This window comes from Monodelphis domestica, chromosome 4, assembly GCF_027887165.1.
Source record: "Monodelphis domestica isolate mMonDom1 chromosome 4, mMonDom1.pri, whole genome shotgun sequence".
Taxonomy (NCBI): domain Eukaryota; kingdom Metazoa; phylum Chordata; class Mammalia; order Didelphimorphia; family Didelphidae; genus Monodelphis; species Monodelphis domestica.
In genome coordinates this window covers 416568075-416595861 of record NC_077230.1, presented here as the reverse complement: position 1 = coordinate 416595861, position 27787 = coordinate 416568075, and the positions used below count along the sequence as shown (strand labels likewise).

Below are 27787 nucleotides of genomic sequence, written 5' to 3'. Positions count from 1 at the left end.
AAATGGTAAAACAAAGTCAAAGGAAAGATACGGAAGAAAATATAAGGAATCTCTCAGCAAAAAAACAAAAATAAAACAGACCTGGAAAATAGATTGAGATAATTTACAAATCATTGGCCTACCTGAAATCATTGGTCAAAAAAAGAACCTAGACCCCAGATTACAAGAAATCATAAATGTCCAGCTCTGTCTAGCTCTCTTTTAGAAATATAGAGTAAAATGAAAAGAGAAAAAAAAATCTGCCAGTCATCTTCAAAAAGAAATTAAAATGAAAATGCCCAGGAGCATGATAGCCAAAATCCAGAGTTTCTAAGTCAAAGAAAAAAATACTGGAAATAGCAAGACAGAAAGGAGCAACAGCTAGAATTGTGTAAGATTTAGCAGCAAAGGAGCAGAGAGCTAAGAATATACTATTCTAGAAGGCAAAAAAAAATTTTTTTATGATCTCGAAAGAAGAATGGAAAGGGAAGGGAAGATAGTGGTTATCTCAATGTGTTAGGTTGTAAAGGGTATATTTAGTGTTTTTTTTTAACTGAATAAAAATTTAGTTGGTCACCAGAGATTAATTCATATCCCAGTAAAATACTCAAGTCATTTTGGGAATTTTATGGTGGTTTAATTAATATAGAGGGAAGGAATTAAGAAGAAGAAGAGAGAGAAAGAGGTATAAGAATTTTTCTGCCTAGCCTAAGCTAAGGGAAGTTCAGAGACCTCAGCCACAAGGTCTCCTCCAAGATTAAAACTAGCTTGGCTTCTAGCCATGAGGTCTACTCTGAGATGAGGGGCCTCCTAAGAGGATAGTGCTTTTGAAAGTAAAGGAAAAAGGAATCAGTCTAAACTCACTCACCTAGCATGCTCACGCCAACCCTGGACAAGAGCTGCAAGCTCGCTAAGATGCCCAGATGCCCAGCATGCTGCCACCAGTCACATCTCCATTGTGAAAGAGAGCAAGGCAAGAGGAAATGATGCTAATATATAGAATTTTTTTTGCATCAGTTCCTTCATCTCACATGTACTATGGTAGCTTAGGCTTGACTTTGGACAGCCCAGGGGGTCTGTCAGTTGTTTGTTATTTGTCCCTTGTTAGCACATGTCTGCCATAGACCATCCTCCTCAATACTTAATTCTTAAGTAGGGGTGTATATATTCCTGATTGCTAGACTAAGCAGGGTGGAGTAAATCTAAAATTCATATAGGGCAGTGATGGCGAACCTTTCCTCACTACCACCTCCCCTTACCCCAGACAGAGAAGGGAGGAAGCACTCCCATTGAGCTTCTGGGCCAATACAAAAGGACATGAACCTAGTGTGCAAACTGAGGTTGCGGAGCTTGATATACTTTAAGATAGAGGGCTTCCTTGAACCATACTTTGAGTTAAGTATCTCAATTTGGCTATCATCCTGGCTCCCCTTATCTCTGACAGCAAAGGTACAATCAGACCAGACAATCAGACCAAATCCCATTTGCTGCTGAAACTTAGTCCTTTCTTTCTTATTGTTTGGCAATTTTCTGTAGTCCTGGTTGCAAATGGGTAAAGTGCTATATAGCTGCTATTGTTCTACAGGCTTATGGGACATAAGTCACTTACTTGGTCCTTGCTGTGATTCAAGAACCTGTTACAGGTTTTTTATTTTTTACCCAGAATTTTATACATGTAAGATTTTCATTTTATTTATTTATTTTATCATTTCTGTATTTCTTATTGTTTTTATACAGAATTTCATTTTTTACTCTTTTATTTGGGATTTTTTGGGGGTGGTTTGTTTTTGTTTTGTTTTCTTGTGACAATTGTTTCATATGCCTCATAACTCAGTCATGTATCCCAGTGTGATTCTGGTGTTGGTCAACACCCTCCTCAGGGGGAATTGTATAATTATCCTAAAAAATTCAAGGTTTAAAATTCTTTGGAGAAATTTCAGGAAAAGAAACTTGCCAACACTCAAAATCAAGAAAGTGGATCCTTTTGGAGAAGGTGCTGTAAAGATGCCTGAAGAAGTTACACACTGAATCAAAAGATCCAGAATGAACTTTGGGATATAATGAACTGAATTGAAGGGGTTGAACATACTTTATTCTGAATGTAAACTCTTATGCCAAAGGGGACTGCCCCCTAGTTGGCATTTTGACAATACTTCTATCAATCAGTTTTTGTATTTTTACTCCCATCTCTAACTATTGTAACTCCCTCTTAGAAAAATGTAATATTGTATGTACTTTTAGCTAGAAGGTATTTAGAGTTATAAGATAGTTATATTTAAATGATCCATTGGGGAGATGGGTCTCCCAAAGGATAACGGGGGGAATTGTGTCAAGGAAGCTCATCTCCCCCCCACCCCCCAGTAACTTTACATGTCCATCAAACATTCCTGACATACCACAGTTGCGCCAGGTTTGCATCGGTGTACGTTCTGTACATCAATAAAAGTTGAGGTTTGGGGCAGAACGGGGAGAGAGGAACAAGAAGATCAGGAGGTAAGGGGGAACGAGGAAGAGACTGGCAGGCTAAGATATCACGTGGTCAGGTTACTTAGGAATTATTGTCTCCCCTTCCTAATGAAGTTTATAAAATATATATCTCTGGGTAGTAGAAATACTATTTTTTAAAATTATTACAGAGGGTACAGTGAAGAAAGTCCTCAGGCACAGTGGAGGGGGTGGGGGGGGGGAAGAGAGCAGTTTGGCCCGGGGCCCTCTACCTTTCTAGTAATGAACTCTGGCAGGTAATGGCATGTGTTCCCACAGAGAGGGCGCTGCATGCCCTCTCTGGCACTCATTCCAGAAGTTTGTCACCACAGTACTAGGCTCTGGTTGGCAATTTTTCTTTTGATAACTACCACAGAAATGTCATCCTTAAAGCTGAGTTTGAAAAAGGGAGAGGTGATGGAGCATATTGGTGACTCAGAGGATTGACAGCCAGACCTAGAGAAGGGAGGTCCTGCATTCAAATGTGGCCTCAGACACTTCCCAGCTGTGTGACCCTGGGCAAGTCACTTACCCCCAATTGCCCAGCCCTGACCATTCTTCTGCCTTGGAGCCAATACACAGTATTGATTCTAAGATGGAAGATGGAATTCTTTGATTCTAAGGGTTTAAAAAAAAAGGAAGGAAAGAAAAAGATGGGTGAGATGGAACCAATGTGAGAATGGTATAACAGGATAGAATTATTCATGGGGCAGATACAAGAGCAACATAAGGAATGGTTGTGGCTATTAAAAAATGTGCAAAAATACATTGCATGTATTGGATATTTATTGCTGAGGTGCTGGAACAGTAGAGGATAACCCAAATGATTCCCTTCAAACATGGACCTCCATCCTCTTTCCATGGGATGTCTACCCCAGTTGTTACTGCTAATGAAATGCTTAATCAGATGTCTTTTGTGTATGAAGACGACCTTGGTGCAACCTTTATTTTGGGAGGCAGAGATGGTACTGAGTCTCAATAGCACAGCATCTTTCCTCACGAATCCCCCAATAAATAGCTTTGTCACTTCGGGTTCTTGGTCTTTGGCAGAAATAGCTATGTTTGAAGATAAGTTTAAACCAGTTGCAGAGGAGGCAGAAGCCAAGAGACTCGAAAACGAGGCCATCTCAGCTGGGATCTTGGGTGACTTGGGGTCCAAGAGCAACATAGATAGATCTTTATGCTCTCAGCAAGACCAGGTTGGACTTCCTCCACTCATTTGCTGGGCTCAATAAAGGGAGCAGGTTTGACAGGCCCAAGTGTAAGAAAGGGACATCAGAAACTTCCTGGGAAATTGAAATGTTGCATAAAACAGAACATTTCCTAAAAGTTCTTGTACATCAACTATATTGGACGAGGTTTGTGGCTGTTCCTATGGCATCTCGTATAAGACAAACTCATCACTAAGAAAAAATATTTTTTAAAAGGGTGTGATGAGGAAGATGAAGGGAAAGGAAGGCTGGAGAAAATTATTCCATATTCTTGGAATGGGCAAATAGAAGTTCATACAAACAAGGAAAAAAGTGGATCAATCCACCCTTGACCCTCACTCTCATCTGAACTGATCAAAGGAGGGAAGAGTACACATGTAGTAGGGTACAGAAATGCATCTCATCCAATAGAGAACAAAAGACAGAATGGAAAGAAGAGAATAAGAAGGAGGGTAAACTAAAGGAGTAGTCTAAAGCAAAACAGATTCTTAAAAAGAGATGGGAGGGGGCAGCTGGGTGGCTCAGTGGATTAAGAGCCAAGCCTAGAGGTCCTGGGTTCAAATTTGGCCTCAGATACTTCCCAGCTGTGTGACCCTGGGCAAGTCACTTGACCCCCATTGCCTAGCCCTTACCACTCTTCTGCCTTGGAGCCAATACACAGTAGTGACTCCAAGATGGAAGGTGAGGGTTTAAAAAAAAAAAAGAAATGAGAAACCAAAAAGGGAAAGGATAATAAGAAATAGATGGAAATACACAATGAACTCAACTGTATGTGAACAGGATGAACTCATCTATAATACAAAAAAGGATAGCAAAATATATTAGAAAGTAGAATCCAACAATATGTCATTTATCAGAAATACATTTGAAATAGAAAGATGCAGAGTTAAAATTAGAAGCTGGCACAAAATAGATAATGCTTCAGTTGAAGTTTAAAAAAGGTAGAAGTAACAGTCTCAGATAAAGCAAAATTAAAGAGATAAACAGGAAAACGACATTTTACTGAAAGGTCTTAAACAATGAATGGATATATCAATACTCAACATATATGCATCAAAGGGAATAACATCTAAATATCTAAAGAAAAAGTTAAATGAGTTACAGACACAAAACTATAACAGTGAGGGATCTCAATTTTCCCCTTTCAGACTTAAACCTGACCCAAAAAGTAACAGCAGCAGAAGGATGAACCTGAATAGAATTTTAGAAAAGTTAAATATGCTAGAACTCTGGAGATTATTGGATGGAAATAGAAAGGAGTATACATTTTATATACATACACATAGTATTCATATATGTATACATATACATAATCATAGTTGTGCATGGTACCTTCACAAAAACTACTAGGGTATAAAACTCTCTCAAATAAATGCAGAAAAGCAGAAATATTAAATACATTATTTACAGAGGAGGAAGAGGAAGGGAAGGAGCCCTGGCTCTCTTTTGAGATTTACTCAGCCCCCACCGAGGAGGAGCTGAGGAATTAGAGTGGGACAAATCTGGAGGTCAGCCTCCAGGTCTACAGTGATGCCACCCCGCTCAAAGGTCTACTAGCCCAGATGCCTAGGGCTAGAGAATTCAAATCCACTCAGCCTCCACCACCAAAGTGAATTTGCCCCAAGTACAGCTTGCGGCTTTTGAGCGGAACTTTTCCCTCTGTCCATTGTTGGCCCCACCCTTTACCCTTCGACCAATAGGAACCTGGTTCGTGGTTATGGACACAGCCCGAAGCCAATCAGAGGCTCTTCTTTGAGGAATGACCAGTCTTTAACTCTGGACCTATGCTGAAGGTTATACAGATGTGAACGCTTGTTGCGTGAGGCGCGGTCCGAATTTCTCTTGCTGGTTGAGGGCCAACGGGTTAAGAGGGTCTCGTGCCCTCGGTCAGTTGGAGTAAGGCCAGGTGACGATAGGGCATCATGAGGGGCTTGCTGGTGAGCGCCCCCCAACCCCTTTGCCTTTCCGATTTGAGATCTTTTCTTAAGAGACGTCCTTCCGGACGGAGTCTCTAATAACCCCAGCCAGGGACCTACCCTTTGTTAGAAGCTTATTGATCAATTCAGCGGGGATCCACCCGTTTTTCACCAGCCCCCAGAGGACATAGAGATCTCTTGGAGCTCCCTTCTTGCCACATGACTCCGAGTGCGTGTAGGCTGGCTTTTGAAGCCATTTGGGGCAAGTTCTGGTAGGTCACCGAGACCTGAGATTTCTTTTTGGCAAAAGAAAAAGGATGTTTCCTTCCTTCTTCTGCGGAGCCCTTTCCCGGGGCCCTAAGCAGACAGAATCCACTTTCTCACTTCTTTAAGCTCCTGCTGTGTGACCTGTTTAATAGGTAGAATAAAGAGAAGTGGGTGAGTCCTTGGAACTTTCCAGGTCCAAGTTATTTTGAAGTAATTGGGGGAAGGGAGTTGGGGAAAGGAGATATGCCGGAAAAGAAGCCCGAAGCCAGGGATTTACCCCCCTGCCCCTCTGAGATCGGTCCAGTGGAAACCCCGGGGCCTGATCTCAAGCCCTTAGTTCACCATGTGCCCCCCTTTCAGGTGTCCGGTTCCAGAGCCCTCTTCCGATCCTTCAGCTCCAGCAGCAGAAACTTCTTTGAAAACAGAGTAGCAGAGAAACAGAAACTCTTTCAGGTTGGGGGGAGCCCAAGACTTGTCCCCAATGGCCACTGACTCCCCCATAGAACCTCCTTCCTTGGGATGCCCCCCTCAACTCCTAATTCTGCCCTCCATCTCTCCCAGGACCCCAACATATTCCTCTGTGCTCCGAGGGTCCCTGATTTCTGGATGGAGGGCTGAGGCCAACACCCACATAGGGGGAGGGGGGCCCAGGAGTGTGCAAAGACTCCCCCCTAATCCACCCTTGGGGTCTTCATCCTAGGAAAACAATGACCTCCCGGTTTACCTGAAGGGTGGGACTGGAGATCAATTGCTATTCACCATAACAATGACAATGTCAGTTGTAGGTGAGTTTGGGTGGAGGAAGGAGGAAGAAAGGGTCCTGGAGTATGTCATTGGGGTGTTTAAATCCCAGACTGGGGAGATTTTCTGTCCAGGGTCTAGCAGTTCTCTCTAGGCACCTGGGTGACCAGGTTTTGTCTAGTGGGTCCCCAGGTTGGGGTTGGGTTGGGGTATCCACCAGCCTTTGGAGACTCTAGACCAGTGATGGCAAACCTTTTAGAGGGGCAGGTGATAGAGGTGATAGCATCAGGCCTATATGGAGAGGGAGAGGGGAGTAGCTTGGCACTGAGTCCCTCTGGCTTTCTAGTAACAAATTCTGGTGGGGGAACTCTGAGCTTCACAGAGAGGGCTCTGAGTGCCCCCTCTGGTATGCATGCCATAGGTTTGCCACCACTACTCTAGGCTCTGTTGGCGGGAAAGTGGTGGAGAGGAGTTCAGAGTGCTGCTGGCTTTTATTTGGAGCCTTGGGATGGGGGTGAGATCACACTCAGGTTGGGGAACCCCCTCACTTTTCTCTTTCTTCCTTCACCTTCTTAGGTACTGGTTACTGTCTCTTTTTTTTAACCTGGGCCTCCTTTCCCCATAAGAAGTAATACTATCTAGGACAGAAGATGGGCCTGGAAAAGGTGGAGCCAGAGCTAGGACTGGGGTGAGGTCTGGAGTTAGTAAAATTTCCCTCCTGGGGGAGAGCTAACTCAGAGCCAGAGTCTGTGTTTCTATCTGTTTGTCTGGGCATCTCGAGCAGTAACTTGCCCACCCTCCCCTTCCCCAGCTGCCTCTCCAAGCCCCTAAACTAGTGATGGCAAACCTTTTAGAGATAGAGTGCTGGGCCCCACCTCCACCAGAGACTGCATGCTGTGCCCCCCCCCCCTCGTGCTGGGCATACCTCATGCCCCCCACTTTACCCCACACAGAGGAGGGAGAAAGCACTCCCATTGGGTTGCTAAGTGAGTGAAGTGAGGAATGTACTCAGTGAGTGTAGAGAGAGGAAAGGGAGTGGCCCAAGCACTCTGCTCCCCTCCAGCTCTGTCACCTGTGGGTCCCCCACCTTGCCCCCTGTGCGCTCCCATTGGGCTGTTGGGCAGAGAGGTAGGGGATGTGAAAAAATGTTATCAGGCATGTGGAGGGAGGAAAGGAGCAGCCCTGCTCGAGGTCTTCTGCCTTTCTAGTAACAAACTCTGGGGGTTGGGGGTGAGGAGGGTGGCTGCATGCCCATAGACAGTGCTCTGTGTGCACTGTCTTTGGCACCTGTGCCATAGGTTCACTATCACTGACCTAAACTATTGATAGCATTTTGGGTATGAAAACAGTCCCCACACCTCCAGATCCAATAGAAAAAAAGCTTAGTGTCATCAATGATTAGGTGTTGTAAGGGGTTGGTTGGGGGAAATGGGTCACCCCATGGAAAAAGATCCTTTCCTGGTAGGGTCATTATTCCCTCATAAGTAGAATCTTCCTGGGATGGAGATAAGGTCCTTGAGAGATCTTGCCTCTATCCCATGTTTTCAATAATTCTTTATATTCCTTTATTCTGTTGTCTCTAGGCTCACCCATAATGCCTGGGAATTCCTCTTTCTTGGGAGTCCTGAATCATAGGGTTTTTTTTTTTTAAAGCCCTTGCCTTCTTATCTTACCAAGGCAGAAGAGCTATAAGGGGTAGGCAATGGGGGCTAAGTAACTTGCCCAGGGACACATAGCTAGGAAGTACCTGAGGTCAAATTTGAACTTAGGTCCTCACCTCTTCCAGGCCTGGTTCTCTATCTACTGAGCCACCTAGCTGCCCTAATTTTAGTTCCTTCTTTATCACTCAGTCAAGTATTTATTTGGTGGCTATTATGGGCCAGACACTTCAAGACACTGGAGAGACAAAGACAAAAAAAGAAGCAATCCTTGTCCTCAAGCAACTTGCATTCAGAAGAGACAATGGGCACAGATATAGGCACATCTATAAAAATGGATTAATGCAAATTATTTGGGGAGAAGAGGCACCAGAAGCTGGAGGGAATCCAGAGAAGGCTCCTAGAGGAGGGGGCATTTGTGCTTTCTTTAGAAGGAAGCTAGTGATTCTTGGGGAGAAAGTGAAAAGAGCAGTATTCTGATAAAGGGATAGGAATGGGAGATATGGAATATTGTGTGTGAGAAATGTCAAAACATGTTTGGCTAGCCTGACTGCATGAAGCTTTAAATGCATCCCATGTGTAAAGTTCAGGATCAAGGAGCTCACATTCTAATGGAGTAGACAACATACATGGAAAGTTTCAGCTGCAAATCAGATGGGATGGTCCCGTGGTGCTTAGGGAGCAGGAGCAAAGAAGATGGCAATTATTCCTTATTAATGTTATTTCCACATTTAAAACCCTATCAGTTTCTGATGTAGAACCATGACAATATCAAGGCCTTTGGAGGCAAGAATTTTCTTTTGTGGGTCCTTAGTAGCTGTGAGAGAAGGAGGAAGAGGAGAAGGGGAAGGAGAGGAGAGGGAGGAGAAAAAAGGAGCTGGAGGAGAAAGAGGGAGAGGGAAGAAAAAGGAGGGGGGGAAGGAGGAGAAAAGAAGGGGGGAAGGAGGAGAGAAGGAGAGGGAGAAGAAAGGAAGAAGTAAAAGAGGAGAATGGAAAAGGGTAGAGGAAGGAGCAGAAAGAAGTATTATTAGGACAAGTCCTTTATATGAGATGAGATTTGGAAGAACAGGATTTAGAGATATTAAATCTGGGGGTTTTGTGGGAAAATAGTACAGTAGGGTGTGAAGCTTCCTCACCCTCCTAATATGCACTGCCCTCTGTGTTCCTCTGCAAACAATAAAAAATAACTCCACAGAATTAATTCTAAAAGATGACTGGGGGGCATCTGGGTAGCTCAGTGGATTGAGAGTCAGACCTAGAGAAGGAGGTCCTAGGTTCAAATCTAGCCTCAGACACTTCCCAGCTGTGTGACCCTGGGCCAGTCACTTGACCCCCATTGCCTAGCCCTTACCACTCTTCTGCCATGGAGCCAATACACAGTATTGACTCCCAAGACAGAAGGTAAGGGTGTAAAAATAAATGAATGAATAAAATAAAAGAGGCAAAACCAGACAGGAGTTCAGAGTGAAGCTAAAAGGTCAGGGACAACTAGGAAAAAAGGTCTCCCACCATAGTAGGCTCTGGGGTCAGGACCAGAGTAAACATGGTAAAATCAATGAGGCATCCACCTCACCTTGTCCACTGAATGAAGGAGCTTGCATCCCCAGTGGTACCACTGGAATTAAGGTTGAAGGCACTCCCACCCTGGGAGAAACTGTCAGCTCTGGCCCACAGCTAGGGGTTAAAGGAGTGGACACCAAAGAGTCTATGGGTGCCAAGCCCTGAAGGCAGGACATCAAGCCTCAGTACAAGAAATGCTGATTAGGTGCTTGCTCTATCCTGGGCTGCCATGGTAGAAGTGTAAAAGAAGCACACACCAATAAGTGTGGTTGCTGAGGGACTGGGGCCCCATTGGCTGTGGTCACTCCTAGGAGAGTAGCATCTCTGGTCCTGCCACAGTGGGAGGTGAGCTGTCTGCTTGCAGTTGCAGTGGAAGAACCGCTCATGATCTCTGGTTGGAGTACCTGAGGTCAGTTATGGACTGAGATGTAAGTGGAGACTGGGGATTATATTGGATTCTGGACTAGGGAAAATGGAATAAATAGGGCCAAGGAAATAACACACAAAACATTCTGAAACCTGAGACATTTCCCAAGCATTCTAGGAACCCTGGGATTCCAGTATAAAGCCAATAATTAAGTCTATTGGCCTGGCTGCTTAAAAAAAGATGTGGGGCAAGCAAAGTAGAAAGATAGCTATTATGGGCACAGAGAAGACCTGGGTTTAAAGTTAGAGGATAGTGAAGTAAAAAACATCTATTTAAAAAATAGTTAAATAATATAAATGATCACAGACTCAAAGAACTTTTGGAAGAACTTTAAAAAGATCTCAAACTAAAAGAAGTTGGGGAAAAAAGCATGCAAGAAAATAAAAATATGAAAGATCACCCAAATGGAAAAAGATCCACAGACTCATAGAAAATTTATAAGAACTAGAATTGGACAGGGGGAATCTAATGACTTCCTAAGACAATAAAGCAAAATCAAAAGAAAACAGAGGATATGAAACACCACCAAAACAACTGACCTGGAAAATGGATCAAAGACAACATAAAAACAGACCAGAAAACTACAATTAAAAAAGAGTTTAGATATCATACCAAGAAATCAAGGAAAACTTCCCAGAAATTCTAGAACTAGAGGGTAAAATAAAAATTGGAAGAATCCACTGATTACCACCTTGAAGAGACCCAAAGATGAAAATGCACAGGAAACACCATTGCTATATTCTGTAGCTCTCAAGGTAAGGGGAAAATACTACAAACAACAAAAATACAATTTAAATATTTTGGAGCCAAATTCAGAATAACATAAGACTTGGAAGTTGCAATATTAAAAGAATGAAAGGCATGGAAAATATTTCCTCAAGCAAAAGAACTGGGTTTACAACCAAGAATAATATACCCAGCAATGCCAAACATAATTATACAAGGTAAAAAATGGATATTTAATGAACTAAAGGAGTTAAAACTATTCTTGGGAGAAAAACCCAGAAGTCAGCAGAAAAGTTGATCCTTAAGAAACATACAAATGTAACAAAAGACCATATATGGCACAAAAGGTCAAAATGTTTAATTTTTAGATGATAAAATGTCACCTATAACCCTATGACATTATCTGAGAACTTTGAAAGGGTATATAAAGATAAAAGATGTCAAGGTGAATATAATAGAATGAAGCAAAATAATAAAATAGACCAGGGAACAACTATCTCATATAAAAGTATGAGTAGAACTGTTACAGAGAAAGGGAAGGAAGAGGGGAGAGTTGTTAGTTCTAGAACCCTATTCTCATCAGATCTGGGTTAAAGAGAGAATGAGAACTAGAAGAGTAAAAGTCTTTAATGTACAGAGAAATGGGAGGGAAAGGGGATAAGAGAGGGACTAAGAGTGATGCTGGGGGCCAGAGTATAATTATGAGAGACTTTCCTGTTTTAATTTTGAATTATATTCTATATCGTTCCCTAGAATTCAGCCAATCCTTTCAGAATGTCCTACCCTTTTAGAATGAGAACTTGGTTGTTTTTACTGCTTGTTAATAAGGATGAAGAAGATTCTATTATTGGTTAAAATTACTCCCTGCCACCTCTAGGCTTGTGAACCTGCTAAGGCTTCTGTAGCACCCAAAGTGTCATTTGGGAAGACCTACTAAGTGCATTGCAGCCCAAAGCCACCATTCAGTTTCTTGTGTTTATTATGGCAGTCTCAAAACATGTTATGACTTTACATAAATAACCCTGATGAGCAGACCTCATTTCTTATACAATGGAAGGGACTCTGTAGGAGTGAGTCATGGAATTTTTTTCCTTTAGTAAATGTTTTCAATGAACAAAAATGCATTTTTTCTTCTTCCCACTCCCCTTCCCAAACAAAAAACTGGGAGAAAAAAATTGGTAACAGGTATAGTTAAGGCAAATATCCACTTTTGGCCAAGTCCCAAAATAGACACTCATTCTGTACCATCTGAATCCATCCTATCTCAGGCAAGAGAAAGGTAGCCATGCCCTGTCATATCATGGTTGGGCATAGAGTTGCTGAGAACCTCTGAAGGTATCTAGGATAGCTAGGTGGCCAAGGCTAGACACATCTTCCCAAGTTCAAATGTGACCTCAGATATTTCCTAGCTGTGTGACCCTGGGCATGTCACTTGTCCCTGTTTGCCTCAGTTTCCCCATTTGTCAAAGGAACCATAGAAGGAAATGGCAAGCCACTCTACTATCTTTGCCAAGAAAACCTCCAATAGGATTATGAAGAGGATATGATTGAATGAGGCTTTCAAAGTGTTTTCCACCCATTTCATTTTGTCTCATCAACATGCCCTGATTTATACAGAAGCCCTCTGTTCTGGGCAGCTGTGGCCTTATTTCCCTGTGGTGGCTGCTCCTTGGATGGTGATGCTAGGGATTCAGAGGTTAGTGGGGCAGTGGTCATGGATGAGAGGCAGCCTGCCCCGAGTGTCCATGTGCCAGGCCTCCCCACACTCCAGCTGGGCAGCTGGAGCATCCTCCTCCCCACCTCAGCCTAGCACCCTTCACAACAGCTGGTGGCTCAGACAGCATGTAGGCTGGGCTGATCCTGGAAGGGAGGCTTCCTTCTCCTCTGAAACATAGAATGGAGTTCAGAGATTTTCCTGGAGCTTCTTCAGCTCTCTGGAAGAATGTTTTCCTGACCTGGAATGGCTGGTTGCCATGGTGGCTATGGAGGCAGATAGAGCAACATTTTATTGGAGTTAATTTTTTTTTTAACTTTGGAAATTGTATTCATTTAATCCGTTAGCCATCTTGTTTAATGGGATTTGATGGCGTATGAGAGCCTCAATGCTCTATAACTCCAGAGCCTGAACTACTGGCCAGCTGTATTTCAGGATAATTGACTTCCTTTGAAATCCTATTTGGTTTTCTGCACTTAAACCATTATTCTGAGGAGTCCACGGGCTTCCCCTGACGGCCTGCCAAAGGGGTCCAGGACCCAAGAAGACGAAGAACTCCTGCCCTTTGGGGAGCTTCCCACAGGCTTCTATGGCCCCAAGTTGAAAAGGGGAGGATCCAGACCCAGGAGGGATGTTGGAAACCATCCAGCCTCCTCCCCTCGCTCTACAAATGAGGATAATGAGGCAGAGGGAGGGTAAGGAGCCCAAATCAGATAGGCAGGAAGGTTTGAGCGGGAATCCCCAGCTCCTAATAGTCATTCATCCCATTTCCCCTAGAAAAGTGCTCCAGAACAATTATATATAAAAGCTGTCTAGACCGGAAAGCTCTCCAGACCATTACCTAGAGAGAACAGATGACTTCTGTATGTTAGGGCATGTAGATAGTTATCAGCTCTTCCTATCAGAATACTGTAGGATTTGGAGATGAATAACTTCATACAGGCGTCAGCTAGATGGTCCAATGGATAGAGCAAACTGCATCTGGAGTCAGGAAGTCCTGAGTTCAAATCCAGCCTCAGACACTAGCTGTGGGACCTTGGGTAAGTTACTTAACCCTGTTTGCCTCAGTTTCCACATCTATAAAATGAGCAGAAGGAGGACATAAGAAACTGCTCCATATCTTTGCTAAGAAAACCCCAACTAGGATCAGGAAGAGTCAGACACAACAGAGCAATCAAAATTCTACAGATATCTGTAGGAGGAAAATACGTTTTCAGGGCAGTCCTCAGAGCACAGGCACAGACTGTTGCCAGGTTAATAGGGCCTTCTGGATTTGGGGTTCCACCAGCATAGCATTCAAGGGCCCAGGGTCATCTCCAAGCCACAGAAGCATCAGCAGGGAGGCATTAACTAGAATTTAAGAGCCTAAGATCCAAGCTTACTGGTACTATGGGAATGAATTCACAAATGATATCCTTAAGTTAATAAATATTTACTGAGATGCTACTGTGCAAGTCCTGAGGAGGCTGGAATCTAAAAGGCAAGACATGCCCTCCAGAAGCTGCCAGTCTAACAGACTGACACAACATCTCCACAAATAATTCAAATCCACATTAGACTATCCCCGAGTGAGTAAGAGAGGCCAACCAAGCCAAAAAAACTCCCAGAGGGAGGAATTACCCCTAGCTAGGGAGATATGGGAAGGCTTCCTGAAAGAGGCAGCACCTGAGACCCTTGAAGTGAGAGGATTTCAATAAGCTAGAGACGAGTTCCATGAAAAAGAACTTTTATTATTTTTGTTTGAAAATTTTTATTTAATTAATAATATTTTTCCATGGTTACAAGATTCATGTTCTTTTCCTCCCCTCCTCCCACCCCTCTTCTATAGCCAACTAGCAATTCCACTGGGTTTTACATGGGTCATTGATAAAGACCAATTTCCATATTATTGATATTGGTACCAGGGTGATTGTTTAGAGTCTACGTCCCCAATCATATCCCCATCGACCCACATGATTGAGCAGTTGTTTTTCTTCTGTGTTTCTATTCCCACAGTTCTTTCTCTGCATGTGGATAGTGTTCTTTCTCTTAAGTCCCCCAGAATTGTCCTGGATTACTGCATTACTGTTAGTAGAGAAGTCCATTACATTCGATTGTGTCATTACATTCTCCTGGTTCTGTTCCTCTCACTCTGTATCACTTCCTGGAGGTTCTTCCAGTTCACATGGAATCCCTCCAGTTCATTATTCCTTTGAGCACAATAGTATTCCATCACCAACAGATACCACAATTTGTTCAGCCATTCCCCAATCGAAGGGCATCCCCTCATTTTCCAATTTTTGGCCACCACAAAGAGCGCAGCTATGAATATTCTTGTACAAGTCTTTTTCCTTATTATCTCTTTGGGATAAAAACCCAGCAGTGCTGCGGCTGGGTCAAAGGGCAGACAGTCTCTTAGTGCCCTTTAGGCATAGTTCCAAATTGCCCTCCAGAATGGTTGGATCAATTCATAACTCCACCTGAAAAAGAACTTTTAAAAGCTCTTCTGTTACAAAGGATGGATTTTTGGGGAAGGGAGGGAAGACAGAGAGATTTGGAAATGAACATGTGAAAAATAAAAGTCAATCTTTCCCCAAACAACTGGAAAATGTCAGAATGAAAGCAAAGACAGTTATCCTTTTGGTATATCTAGGACACCATCAAAGAAAACAGAAAAGAATAACAACAAAAAGTAAAATCAGAGCCAGGAAAATACAGACGATCACCATAACAGTAAATGAAGACAATAATATTCTAGTTAAATCCGATGGTCAGTGATGTGCCTTCCTCCCAGACCTGGGGATTTAAACTTCCTTTCTTTTAATAATTGATAAAGCTGGGGGCAGCTGGGTAGCTCAGTGGATTAAGAGCCAGGCCTAGAGGCGGGAGGTCCTAGGTTCAAATTTGGCCTCAGCCACTTCCTAGCTGTGTGACCCTGGGCAAGTCCCTTGACCCCCATTGCCTAGCCCTTACCACTCTTCTGCCTTGGAGCCAATACACAGTATTGACTCCAAGACGGAAGGTAAGGGTTTAAAAAAAAATTGATAAAGCTGCTTTGGGGGATACTCTGAAACAGGGTTTGTTGGGAAGGCGGCTACTGTGTCAGAAGAAAATATATCAATGCATTAAAAAATAAGGCTAGGTTGAATCAACACTATGGGAGGGAAGTGTTTGTTCTCTAACCTAAAGGCAATAGGAAACACTTGCTGATGAGCAAGAGAGAAATTGATCTTGCCAATAATTTGGAAAGTACCTTCCTGTTTCTGTTCTCTACTCCCTTCCTTAATCTAACCAGAGGAATGGAAGGGTGGGGAGGAGGCCAGAGAAAGGAGAGATTGAAGCACAAAGAAATTTAGGGGATAGAAAGAAAAGGGAGGAATGAAAGGGGCACATGGTGGGGAACATGCAGGGAGAGGCACCAGGGAATGGAAATCCTTTCATTAGCCATTTAAGAAGGTCTCTTCATCCTCTGACCCAACGAAGAGGAAGGAAGCTGAGAGGGATGGTTCAGCCTATAAAGGGACAAAATGGACGTTAGTGTTTACCCAAGGTGGGTCCTATGAGAGATACTTATTGAGCAGCAACTGAGACTGTACTTGCATCTGGACCACTTGAGGATGACCCACTGTGCCACGTTACCCTGCTACCTGGCCAAGAATATCTGAAAGGAGAGGAATAGTGTGAACTTAACAGAAAATATAACCCATTAGCTGGCAATACATATTGAGGAAGAAAGCCTGACTTCTTCGGTGGCTGAATGGACAGGCAGAAGCCCCTGCCTGGGAGTGGTGGGGTATGCTATGTGTCTGGATGTCAGGACACACGACCCAGGCTGCCCAACCAGTAAGCCAACAAGGGGCAACTTCATTGGCGGTATAAGAGCCAGGACAAGAGAGAACTCTTGCTCCTTTTGCTCTGCTCCTGTTCTGAATACAAGTTCACTGTTTCTGGCCTTAATTTGTCTGTCCTGACCGTATGCTAGGACTGGTTGGGAATCCAGGACTTGAAGGGGGACTATGGGAGTTAGAAAGACCTGGTAGTATCTTTATCTTTTACAAATAAATATAATTTTTTTTAAACCCTTACCTTCCGTCTTGGAGTCAATACTTGGAGTCAAGGCAGAAGAGTGGTAAGGGCTAGGCAATGGGAGTTAAGTGACTTGTCCAGGGTCACACAGCTGGGAAGTGTCTGAGGTCAGATTTGAACCCAGGACCTTGAATTTCTAGGCCTGGCTTTCAATCCACTGAACCACCCATCTGACCCCAATAATTATAAATTTAAAATCTGTCCAAAATTTAAAAAAAATTTTAAACCCTTACCTTCCATCTTAGAATCAATATTGTGTATTGATTCTAAGGCAGAAGAGTGGTAAGGGCTAGGCAATGGGGGTTAAGTGACTTGCCCAGGGTCACACAGCTAGGACACGTAAGAGGCCAGATTTGAACCCAGGGCCTCCTGTCTCTGGGCCTGGTACTCAATCCGCTGAGCCATCCAGCTGCCCCCCCAAGATTAATTTTAATTATAACAATGAATTAGTTGCCTGAAGCCCTTCTCCAAGGTCCCAACCTTATAGATCTTCACCAGGTACTTTGGGCTGGTGAACAAGTCAGGATTTGGAGAACAGATGGCTCAAGGGCTATGGGAACAACACAGCAGAGGAAGAAGATGTGGGGCAAGAAGGGGCCAACCTCTCAAGTTGATCACACTCTTCACTTATGTGCACCCAAGTGGAATGTGTTTCTTCCTCCAGGAGAGAATCAGAATAATAAAGAAGTATAAAACTAAAATTAATATCCAATAACTCCAAGTGTTATATTTTATAAGATTTATTAATAATCGCTTGAAGTAGAAGAAATAAAAGGACAAAAGTAAAAGTCTGAGTAAAACTCACTTTCTCAGCCATGATCGTGGGAAAAGAGAGAGAGGCGGGTCTACACAAAACATATCTTCCCTGCATTAGCATGTAATGTGAGAAAGAACATGGGAAGTTGGGGTTTAGAGTCCTGGGGAGCAGATTCTAATTATACAGAAGTCATTTATGTGAATTTTAAAACTATTCCACCCTAATCAGACCGTACTTGAGAAGATCTGATTTAGCTATTTCCTGACCAATAACCATAGAGATACTTGGACTAATAGAATCAGGTCTTGGGAACTCTACATTTCTCCACCCTCCTTAGTTTAATAAGATTAGGAAGGTCTGCACCAAACTCAAGGATTAAGTATCTGAGAAAAATGGCCTTCAACAGACATGTGCAGAAAAAGCAGACAGACCCCTGGGTTGTCCTAAGTCAAGCTAAGCTATCATTGGTACAGATGAGACGCAGGAAAGTGATGTAAAACTGTATATAAAGCACATCACTGGCTCTCATTGCTCTCTTTCCCTGGAGAGGCGACTCTGGCTGGCAGTGTGCTAGGTGTTTCGACATCTTGGAGTGGTAGAAGTTATTTGTCTGGGTTTGGTGGTGAGTTTGCCCTTGAGCTGATTCAGGTTCGGGCATCTTGGCCGAGCCCTTTTTGGAGTTCAGGCTGACTCCTTCCTCTTTCACACTCCAAAACCTTACTTTCTAGATCTTCTAATCTTCCCACCTGGTACTAGCCAAGCGGGAGACAATCCTACTCCTTTTCCTTCTTCCTTCTCCTTAATCTCCTCCACTATCAATTAAATTCCCATAAAATTCCCAGCTGATTTGGGTATTTTATTATTTGGGATTTTCCCTGGCGACCAATTAAATTTAGATTTAAGTCACAATGCTGAAATTATCTTTACACTTACCAACTTAAAAACAAATTAAATCCCTTTGAAAAGTCTCTGGGAAGAAGCTTCAGAAGCTCATGGGGGGCCCAATCACAAAATTTTCAACTCTTCACCTAGAGAGGAATTAAGAGTTAGGAGCAATCTGGGAAAGACATCCCCAGTGGACAGGAAGGACTCTGATGATGCTGAGCTGTACAGTGGTTCCAGTTAGGATTCTTGTGACTCGCTGAGGCAGGGAGCCCTCAGAGTCCCACATCTTGTAACTCTGCATGTTAAATTAGGTCTCCCTTGGAAAAAGTTAATGCAATCTCTATGTGAGGATAAGCAAAGCAGGGAGAAGTAGAAAGAAGAATGGGTGTAGATGGAAAAGGTTGACCCACACACATACCATTCCTTTTCCCCTAATTTTCAGAGGGCTGTAGCTCCTCCATAATCTAGCCTGAAGCTGTCAAACCTGCAATATAGGGATAAGACTGCCACAAGGAGGTTCAGGAGACATTAGGCTGGGACTGCTCTTCACCTTCTACTATACACACACTTACTAGCCAGAGGGAAAATGGCCATCTCTCTGTGGCAGTGGGCACCATTCTAACTTCCAAGGTTTTCTGTAGGTCCAAAGACCCAAGACTAGGGAGATCTGTATTCCTTGGCTAATTTAGGGGCTATGAAAATGCTGATTCCCAAACGTAATGGACTTCTCCATTAGTGGCAATGCAATGTCCCTGAACAATCTATGGGGATCTAGGAGAAAAAAACACTACCCACAAGCAGAGGACAAACGGTGGGAGTAAAAACACCGAGGAAAAGCAACTGCTTGACTACAGGGGTGGAGGGGACATGACAGAGGAGAGACTCTAAATGAACACTCTAATGCAAATACCAACAACACGGAAATGGGTTCGAATCAAGAATACACGTGATACCCAGTGGAATCGCACGTTGGCCATGGGAGAGGTGGGGGGAGGGGGGAAAGAAAATGGTCTTTGTCTCTAATGAATAATTCTTGGAAATGATCAAATAAAATATTATTTAAAAAATAAAAAAAATAAAGTAACTCATGAGGACTGTTTACTAGGATCTAAAAAAAAAAAAGAAAATGCTGATTCCCAGCTTCTCTCTTCAGCTCTGTGTCCTTTCCATGCCTTCATGAGACCAAGGATTCCTCTGATAAAGACTTTCTGCTTTCCTACCAGCTCCATGATTGGGAAAGTTCCAGGGAGCCAAGGCCTAGACTGTGTACAGCAGAAGAGAGCAGTTGAGATGATGTGTTGAGTATTCATGGAAACCAGGAGGTAGACCATCAAACTGAGTATTGGAAGGTATGGAGTGAAAATACATGTATAACCAGTAGAATTGCTTGTCAGCTCTTGGAGGGGGGAGGTAAAGAACATGAATCATATAACCATGGAAAAATACTTAAAAATAAATAAATTAGTTAATTTAAAATAAACCGGGGGGGGGGGGGGGAGTGTAGCTGGGTAGCTCAGTGGATTGAAAGCCAGGCCTAGAGATGGGAGGTCTTGGGTTCAAATCTGACCTCAGACACTTCCTAGCTGTATGATCCTGGACAAGTCACTTGACCCCCATTGCCTAGCCCTTACCGCTCTTCTGCCTTGGAACCAATACACAGTATTGACTCCAAGATGGAAGGTAAGGGTTTAAAAAAAAAAAACCCTGAGTATTGGAGAATGGGCCAAGGGCTTAGTTGGAGGGGTCAACTTGGGGCTTTCCCTGTACTAGCCCCTAGCAGATTTGTCTCCCCTGGGCTCTATAGATGTCTGCTCAATATTTATTTCCAATTATCTGACCACCTGTAACTGGTCCTATAGGTTGGTGTGAACTGTTTGAGTCTTCCAAGTAGACAACAGTCTCTGGTATGGCAGTGCTAGCAAGACTGAGCATAGGGAAAAGCAGAAGTGAAAATCAGGTTGTATAAAGCAGTGGAGAAGGGAATGGCATTTTTAAGGCAATTGAACTCTACAGTGAGCAGAAAGAAGGCATGAGTTTAACAGAATCAGAAATGTTTTGTCCTCTCTGACATCTTGAACTCACAAGCATATTTTCATACCTGAATGTGGGAAACCATCACCTTGGAGGTTCTCATAAACGGATTCCAGTTGGGCTGCTCAGATGCTATATTTCTATACTAGTGGAAACATCTGCCTCAACGAGGCAGTGGAAAGTGTACTCAGGCAATAACTGGAAACTCAAAACCTGCAAACATGGAAAAAATTAAAGATTCTTCTCAAAGTAGAAAGAAAAGCCAAGACACTGGTTAATAATAGCTGTATCTGGTAGGTGTTTCTAATTCCTTAAGCCCTGCCTTAACTAGTGTACCACTTAGCTACTAAGCAAGAAAAATCACTTGAAGGAATTGCCAAATTCGACAGGGTTGTACAATGTGACAAGTAGAAATTTAGCTAGATTGACATATGAAAAAACATTTCCTGGTCCCACAGCCCTCCAGTCTGGATTTGCTTAGGAAAAGGACTATCTTTAATTTTCCTCTCAGGAATTTCATTTTCCCATGATACGGTCCTTGTAGACTTTTCCCAACTGCATCCTATCCCTGAAACCCATCCATCCCTTCTCTGATCCCTCAGGGTTTGTTCCAGCCTTCTTCAATTGGAGATGGTCAGACCCATATTTTCCCTTGCTAATTTTCAAATGCCCCTTTATTTTCTGTGTGTCCAGAGCTATGGGAGAGGAATATGGAATGGAGGCCAGGGTTCATGTTAATACTTCAATAGACCCATAATTTCACGACTGAAGAGTAAGTGCTTCTTTCAGCAATGAGCCCTGCAGTCCCTCCCCATGACATTGCTTCCATAAATCCATTGGCGATCCAGCTAGCACACTGGAAAATTTCTTGCAGGTGTCAACACATGAGATATCCATCTACTGTTTCTTATTTCCACTACTTTGCCAGCTTACGTCCTATCTCAGTCATATGTATTCTTAATAATGTCTTTTACATCACTGGTTACACCTAAATCATCTAGTAATGATGTTGCCACCTACATTGTGCCCAGTAGGCTTCTTTCTATGGTACTTTGGAGGACTTGTAATTTCTACTCTTACAAGAGTATGATCATTCAGAAGTCACAGTCCCATAAATCACAGAAATAATACTGGAGGTAGAGAGACGTGGTTTGGGGCAGCGAGCAGTATGAAAGCAATGCACATTTCATCTGTGATTAGGAACACCAGGAGACACCACCTTCATCCCCCTTTGACTAGGAATCCTTTGGTTTGGACCTTGGATCATAAACTATTACAAGGCAGAGGGAGAGAGAGAAAAATTCTGAGCTAGAAGAATAAGAATTAGAAGTATAAAAAAAGGAAGGAACAGACATCAACCTAAAGACAAAGGATGGAAAGGTAAAATTTGGAGTGAGGCTGGGAAAAAAAGCTATAGAGGTTAGCTATGTTAGGAAGAGACCCAAATCTAATGAAAAGAAAAAGAATTAGCCATAGATTTCTTTCATTACTCTGTACAAAAAGATTACTTTTAAGTTCCATTGCACAATTCAGCATTCAAGTCATTTTGAAAGCAACCACTACCCACTTCCTGATAGAGAAGTGATAGAACTCAGGGAGGAGATATTTTATTTCTGGACATGAGTGATGCAGGAATTTGTTTTGTTTGACTTCACATATTTGTTAAGAGGGTTTGGTTTTTCTTTCTTTTCAAATGGGGAGATAGGAAGGAGAAAAGATGGATTTTTATTAAAGGAAAAAAGCTAAACTAGGAAAACTATTTTGACCAAAATAATATTGAAAAAGAAAACTACTTCCCAAAGCAGATATATGGATTGGGAAGGACCTAGATGGATTGGTGATAATGAAACCCAACTAGGGACCTACCCAGTGTAGATTTTTAAATTAATATCTAAAATATTCCAAGTATTATATTTAATAAGATTTATTAAAATAACTAAAATTAAAAGCTAGGGTGCTAAGTAAGCTGTGGTTGGTAGAGAAGAGAAAGAGAAGCAGAGTTTTAGCCAACTATATATAAAATGTGACCACGCAACATGGTGGAAAGAGGAGAGGAATTCTGAGAAATACAAAAGGAATTCTGGGGAAACGTAGTTCAAAGACAGAAAATTTCCACTTATACATACCCCCAGTGATCCTTTTGGGAGGCCAGTCTACCCAAAGGGATCATTTTAAAAATAACCAACTCATAAATTGCAATAATTTGTGTATAAAAGGAAAAGAGAACAAAACCAATGATTGATGGGCACATTGACAAAAGGCCAGTTTGGGGGCAGTCCCCTTTTGGCATAAGAGGGTACATTCAAAACAAATACATTCAACCCCCCACAGTTCAAATCACCACACCCCAAAGTTCACTTTGGATCTTCTGTTGCAGCATGTGGTTTCTGCAGGCATCTTCATGGTGCCTTCTCCAAAAAGTTCACATTCTAGATTCTGGGAGGTAGTCACTTATTCTAAATTAGGCTCAAATTCAAATCAAAGTTCACAGCAATAACATAGTCTTCCCTCTTGAGGAGGATAAGAAGAAACACAGGAATCACTCAGAGATGCATGGTTGAGGTATGAGGTATATGAATCAATTGGCAAAAGAAAAGAAAAAAAACAGTTTGTGGATGAAATATAAAATATCAAAGTCTTATGTGTAAAAATTCTAAGTAAAGAAAAAATAAACCTATAACAAGTCCTTGAATCAGGGTCCAATTAAAGTGATTTATGTAATTATGCACTTATCCTATAAACTGCCAGGACTATAGAAAATATGCAATACTATGAAAGACAGAAAAGGGACTAGATTTCAGTAGTAAATTGGGAAATAGCATTTCTTAATCTGATTTCTCTCAGGGATACTAGAGCCAGGATGGCAGCCAAAGTGAGGTTCTTGGTAGAATGTAGCTCAGGGAAGACCTGCCTCTGACATATGTCAAAACAGTCACAACCCCAAACCTTAAACAAGTTCAAGTCCTCTTGTCTTAGCTCAAAATTTCATCAATCCCACTGGGATTGATTGATTGGTATCTTTGACCTTGTGCTTTATAGGCACTATAAGTTAGCTTTTGTGCTTCTTTGGCACTGTGCAATGGCTCAATTCCCTTCTCCTGGAATCAGACAGAATCATTAAGTAAAGTTCCATAATTTTCAAACAATAAATGGCATTATTCCTATTGTCTAAAGCTTTTTGGGTATGCATTGACATTAGGGTTAATGTGTTTTTTAAACTTATCCTAGTGCAAAATTAAAAAAAAAACTTTGTTAATACTGGTAACATGTGCTTTGAGTTCAAAAAAGAAGAGAAAAATAAAACTGAAATACTGTGTTGCACATAATAGGAAGAAAAATGATAAAAAAAAGTTTAAAAAAATATATATATATCTTACAATCAGTGACACACTGTGTCAGCCAAGGAAAGGTAGAATACAAAGGTTTCTTACCAAAAAATGAGATCCAGTTCCTTTTTAACTAGGCTATGATCCCAGTGTGAGTGCAAATGATTTTCACAAAGTAACAGCTTTATAAAACAGTAATATTGCAAGAAATGCACATTGAAAAAAGGTACCAAAAATTCCCAAATTTCACAATAGCCCAATTAATGACAATAGCAAACAAAACCACTATCATATAAGATTCACATGAGTCTCTATATAGCCACTTGCTATGTGACATTTAAAAAACCTATGAACTGATGGATACTTTTCACAAGTTCTACAGATGTACCAAATGTTTCAGCCTTGGCAAAGATATTTTTAACAAAGTCTATTACTGCCATCATTCCAAAATTTGGCAGAAAAGCCTAGAAAAAACATAAACCTCTATACTACTGATAAAAACCTTTTGAGTCTAAAACATCAACAAGAATCTAGATCATTCTGGTGGAAGCAGATTAAACTGAAGAGCTAAAATATTATTCAGAAACTACTTTGTTTTCATGCTTTATATAAAACTTTTTAGCAGGAATTTCTATTTTGTTCTCTACCTTTAATTCAACATGCCATTTAATATATGTATATAAATGGTAGTTATATGTATAACTATCATTCAGAAGCTACTAGTTATCTAAAAATCATTTCTGAAGACCCCTTAAAATTAATTGAAATATGTAGTACATTAATTTCTTCAAATGTTGTATACAATTGTAATCAGTTTTGATGGAGTCCATCCATCATCTATGTGACAATTAATAAAGGCAAAAAGGAAGAAGAGGCTGTATAAATAACATGTGACCTTGATGGATTAGGTGGAAAATCCAGCATACCTAAGGAGTTATGATGTTGCCATTGAAGAGAGTTTGTGCACGATGACCATGGGCTTGTACAATGATATTTTGTTCAGTACAGTTATAGGGGAAAGGTACAAATAAAAGAAATGTAACAGAATATATCTAATAGGCAAAACACAGTAGCTTAAAATGATTCAATGTAACAAAGATATTGATTAGATTAATATAGGAACTTAAAAGAAAATTAAACCTTAAAGCAATCAGCAAAATACAATAAGAATTGACAAGGTATAGGCTGTGAATTCAAAAATCCTTTTTTCCAATTCCAATAGACTTCTTCACTATTATGGAGGGGAAACAGAACTCAAAAAGTTAACATCAATAAACTTCAAGATTTCATTAAAGTTCCTTCCCCTCCCTAGAATTATCATCTATTCAGATTCCTTTTATCACATTTCTGGGATCTCCTATAGTGAAGAAGAGTTCTGCATTGAACATAGTATGAAAGAATACCAAATTGGATATATTGTAGAGACCAGGCAGGCCCAAATGATAAGGGGGGTTTTGGGAAGATGAATTCCTCTCCTGAATCTCAGGATTATTCAAACTAATTGCAAGGACCCATGCACCCAGGAAGGGTAGGAAGAAAAGCCATCCTACAATTGGGAGTTTTTTGAGATAGGTAATGTACTGTTCTTTTATAGAGTGAGCCATGCTTGCAATTCTACTTCATGTTTGGAAGAGTAACCTTCCTTTCCCTTCCCCTTGGGGCAAAATGCTAGGGTCATGTGCTACCTCAGCCCCCCCCCCCTCCAGGTAGAGCATGGAAGCCTATCTGGGTTAGCCAAACTGGGGTAGGAGTGGGTGTGTTCCCTTACACTGGATCAAAAACCTAAGTTGTGGGGGTTTATACTTCACCCTCCACAGAAAAAAACAAAGGTGCTTCTAAATGGCTCTTGAACCCTCAGGCAATTGGGCATGGACTACAGTAACTCACAGACAGGAGAAATAGCATGGAACATCCAGGCAGTGTTTGGTCAAATCTAGGAGGCAGCAGCAGTAGCTCCAGGTGGCAGGAGAGCAGCAGCAAGAGTGGCAGTGGGAGAAAACATTGCTTGCAAAATTTATCTAAGCTATCTTTAAAAAATTGAGAATTCTTTTCCAACTTTGGTGGTTACAAAATTGTGAGAATTAAAATTAATATATAATAACTTCAAATATCATATTTAATAAGATTTATTAATAAACAATTTAGAGTAAAAAAGGTCTTAACTAAGCCTCAATCATGAGAGAAGAGAGAGAGGCAGAGTTTCAGCCAACTATATACAAAACATGAACATGCAACATGGTAGAGAGAGTAGAGGAATTCTGGGGAAAAACAAAAGGAATTCTGGAAAATGTAGTTCAAAGGTAAAAAATTTTCACTTATACCCAAAGGCCAGTGGAACACAAAAACTTTGAGACTATAGGGAAACAAGTTTATTTAGTTTATGAAGGTTAGGGAAACAGATAAACTCCACAGTGTCCCTAAAAGCTAAATCTCCACTTACCTTTCTATGCTCTATGTATCAACCAAAGTCTGTTTCCCAAAATGACCTTTAGTATGAATGGTCTGACAAATATGATTGAAAAATGCCTTTGGGAGTATTGGCTTTCCTGTTGATGATACCCAAATGCAATTCTCTTTCCTAGCTCCAAAACTAAGCTGCCATGTTTGAATCTTTGAATCTAGATAAGCCTTTTCAAGATCTTCAAATTCTATGACTGAGAAATTCATTATGTAAGCTGGGGCACTTTGTGCAGCATAATGGGTAGTAACATCAACATGGTGATTACCTCGAGAAACTGGATCTCTCCCAAAAGAATGATCTCTGCAGTGTATTACAGCCAATTTTTTGGTTTTTGAATTGCTGCCAGTAATAATCTCTGCATGAGTTATCTGTTTTCCCCCTGATGTAGTAAAATCTCTCTGTTTCCAGATGGAACTGGTGATATGGTAGATCAAGAATGCATAATGAGAATCTGTATAGATATTAGCCCTTTTGCCTCCAGCTAACATACAAGCATATTTCAGAGCTCCTAAATCTGTCCCTTGAGCTCTCATCTTCTGGGATAATGAATCATACCACAGGGTCTCAAAGTCAGTGACCACTGCTGCCCCTGTAAAACAGATACCATTTTGCATGAAAAACAAACTGTCTGTAAAAAGCACAAGGTCAGGGTTGTCTAGTGATGTATCTCTTAAATCCTTCCTTGGTTGTTCTATTAATTGGACCACTTCTGTATAAGCATGCAATGGTTCCCCTCTTGGTGAATCAGGTAATAGTTTTGCTGGATTTAAAACACTACACATCTTGATTTGTATGTTTTCATTCCCAAGAAGAATTATTTGGCTATACAATGATTAGAGAAAGCCTGAGTGCAATATTTCAACATAAGAGCTTCTATTTGGTGTGGGCAAAAGACTGTCACTGGGCACCCAAGAACTAGGTCTGTAAACTTCTGCACTAACAATTCAGCAGCAACCACTCCACACAAACATGGGGCTATCCCAGCTGCAATGAGATCTAACTGTGCACTGTCATATGCAATTCAGTGATAATTTGGACCTAAAGTCTGTGTAAGAACTCCTGAAGCTATCCCTTTCTGCTCATGAACAAATAACACAAAAGGTTTTTCATAATCTAGGATCCCAAGGGCTGGAGCAGAAAGAATTGTTTCCTTAAGTTTTGTTATTGCCTGTAGATGTTCTGGTTTTTATTTGAGCAGTTCAGGTCCTGCATCTTTAGATAAATCTATAAATGCTTTGGTCAATTCACTATACCCAGGAATCCATTGTCTACAGAATCCTGTCATACCTAGTATGGCTCTTAGTTGTCTTTTAGTCTTTGGGGCACTATGCTTTTGAATGTTAGCTATTCGTTTTGGAGAAATGCTTCTAGAACCCTAGATAAAACAAATCCCAAATACTCAACTCTCAGTAAGCACCACTTAAGTTTTGCTTTATATACCTTATGTCTCTTTTACACAACTCACACAAAAGAAATTTGCTATCCCTCAAACGTAATTTTGCACTGGGAAAAGCTAAAAAGTATGTCATCTACAAAATGGACAAGTTTGTTGTATTTAAATTGGATAGTCTCTAGATCT

The 27787-nt window shown here is 41.5% G+C and overlaps 1 protein-coding gene and 1 long non-coding RNA gene across 2 annotated transcripts in view; both read left to right on the top strand.

Annotated features, from left to right (window-relative positions):
* The first annotated feature begins 5430 nt into the window (after positions 1-5430).
* LOC100618273 (cytochrome c oxidase subunit 7A1, mitochondrial) lies at positions 5431-7337 on the top strand. Its single transcript, XM_007491873.3, has 4 exons — positions 5431-5611; positions 6218-6310; positions 6558-6642; positions 7175-7337. Exons 1-4 carry the CDS (start codon positions 5597-5599, stop codon positions 7228-7230), a joined length of 249 nt encoding a protein of 82 aa, XP_007491935.1. The 5' UTR covers positions 5431-5596; the 3' UTR covers positions 7231-7337.
* A 12206-nt stretch (positions 7338-19543) lies between these two features.
* The window catches only part of LOC130453932 (uncharacterized), a 50765-nt gene continuing 42521 nt past the window's right edge, over positions 19544-27787 (top strand). Inside the window, exon 1 of the long non-coding RNA XR_008911599.1 lies at positions 19544-19739. This is a non-coding gene — a long non-coding RNA (uncharacterized LOC130453932). The remainder of the gene's footprint in view (positions 19740-27787) is intronic.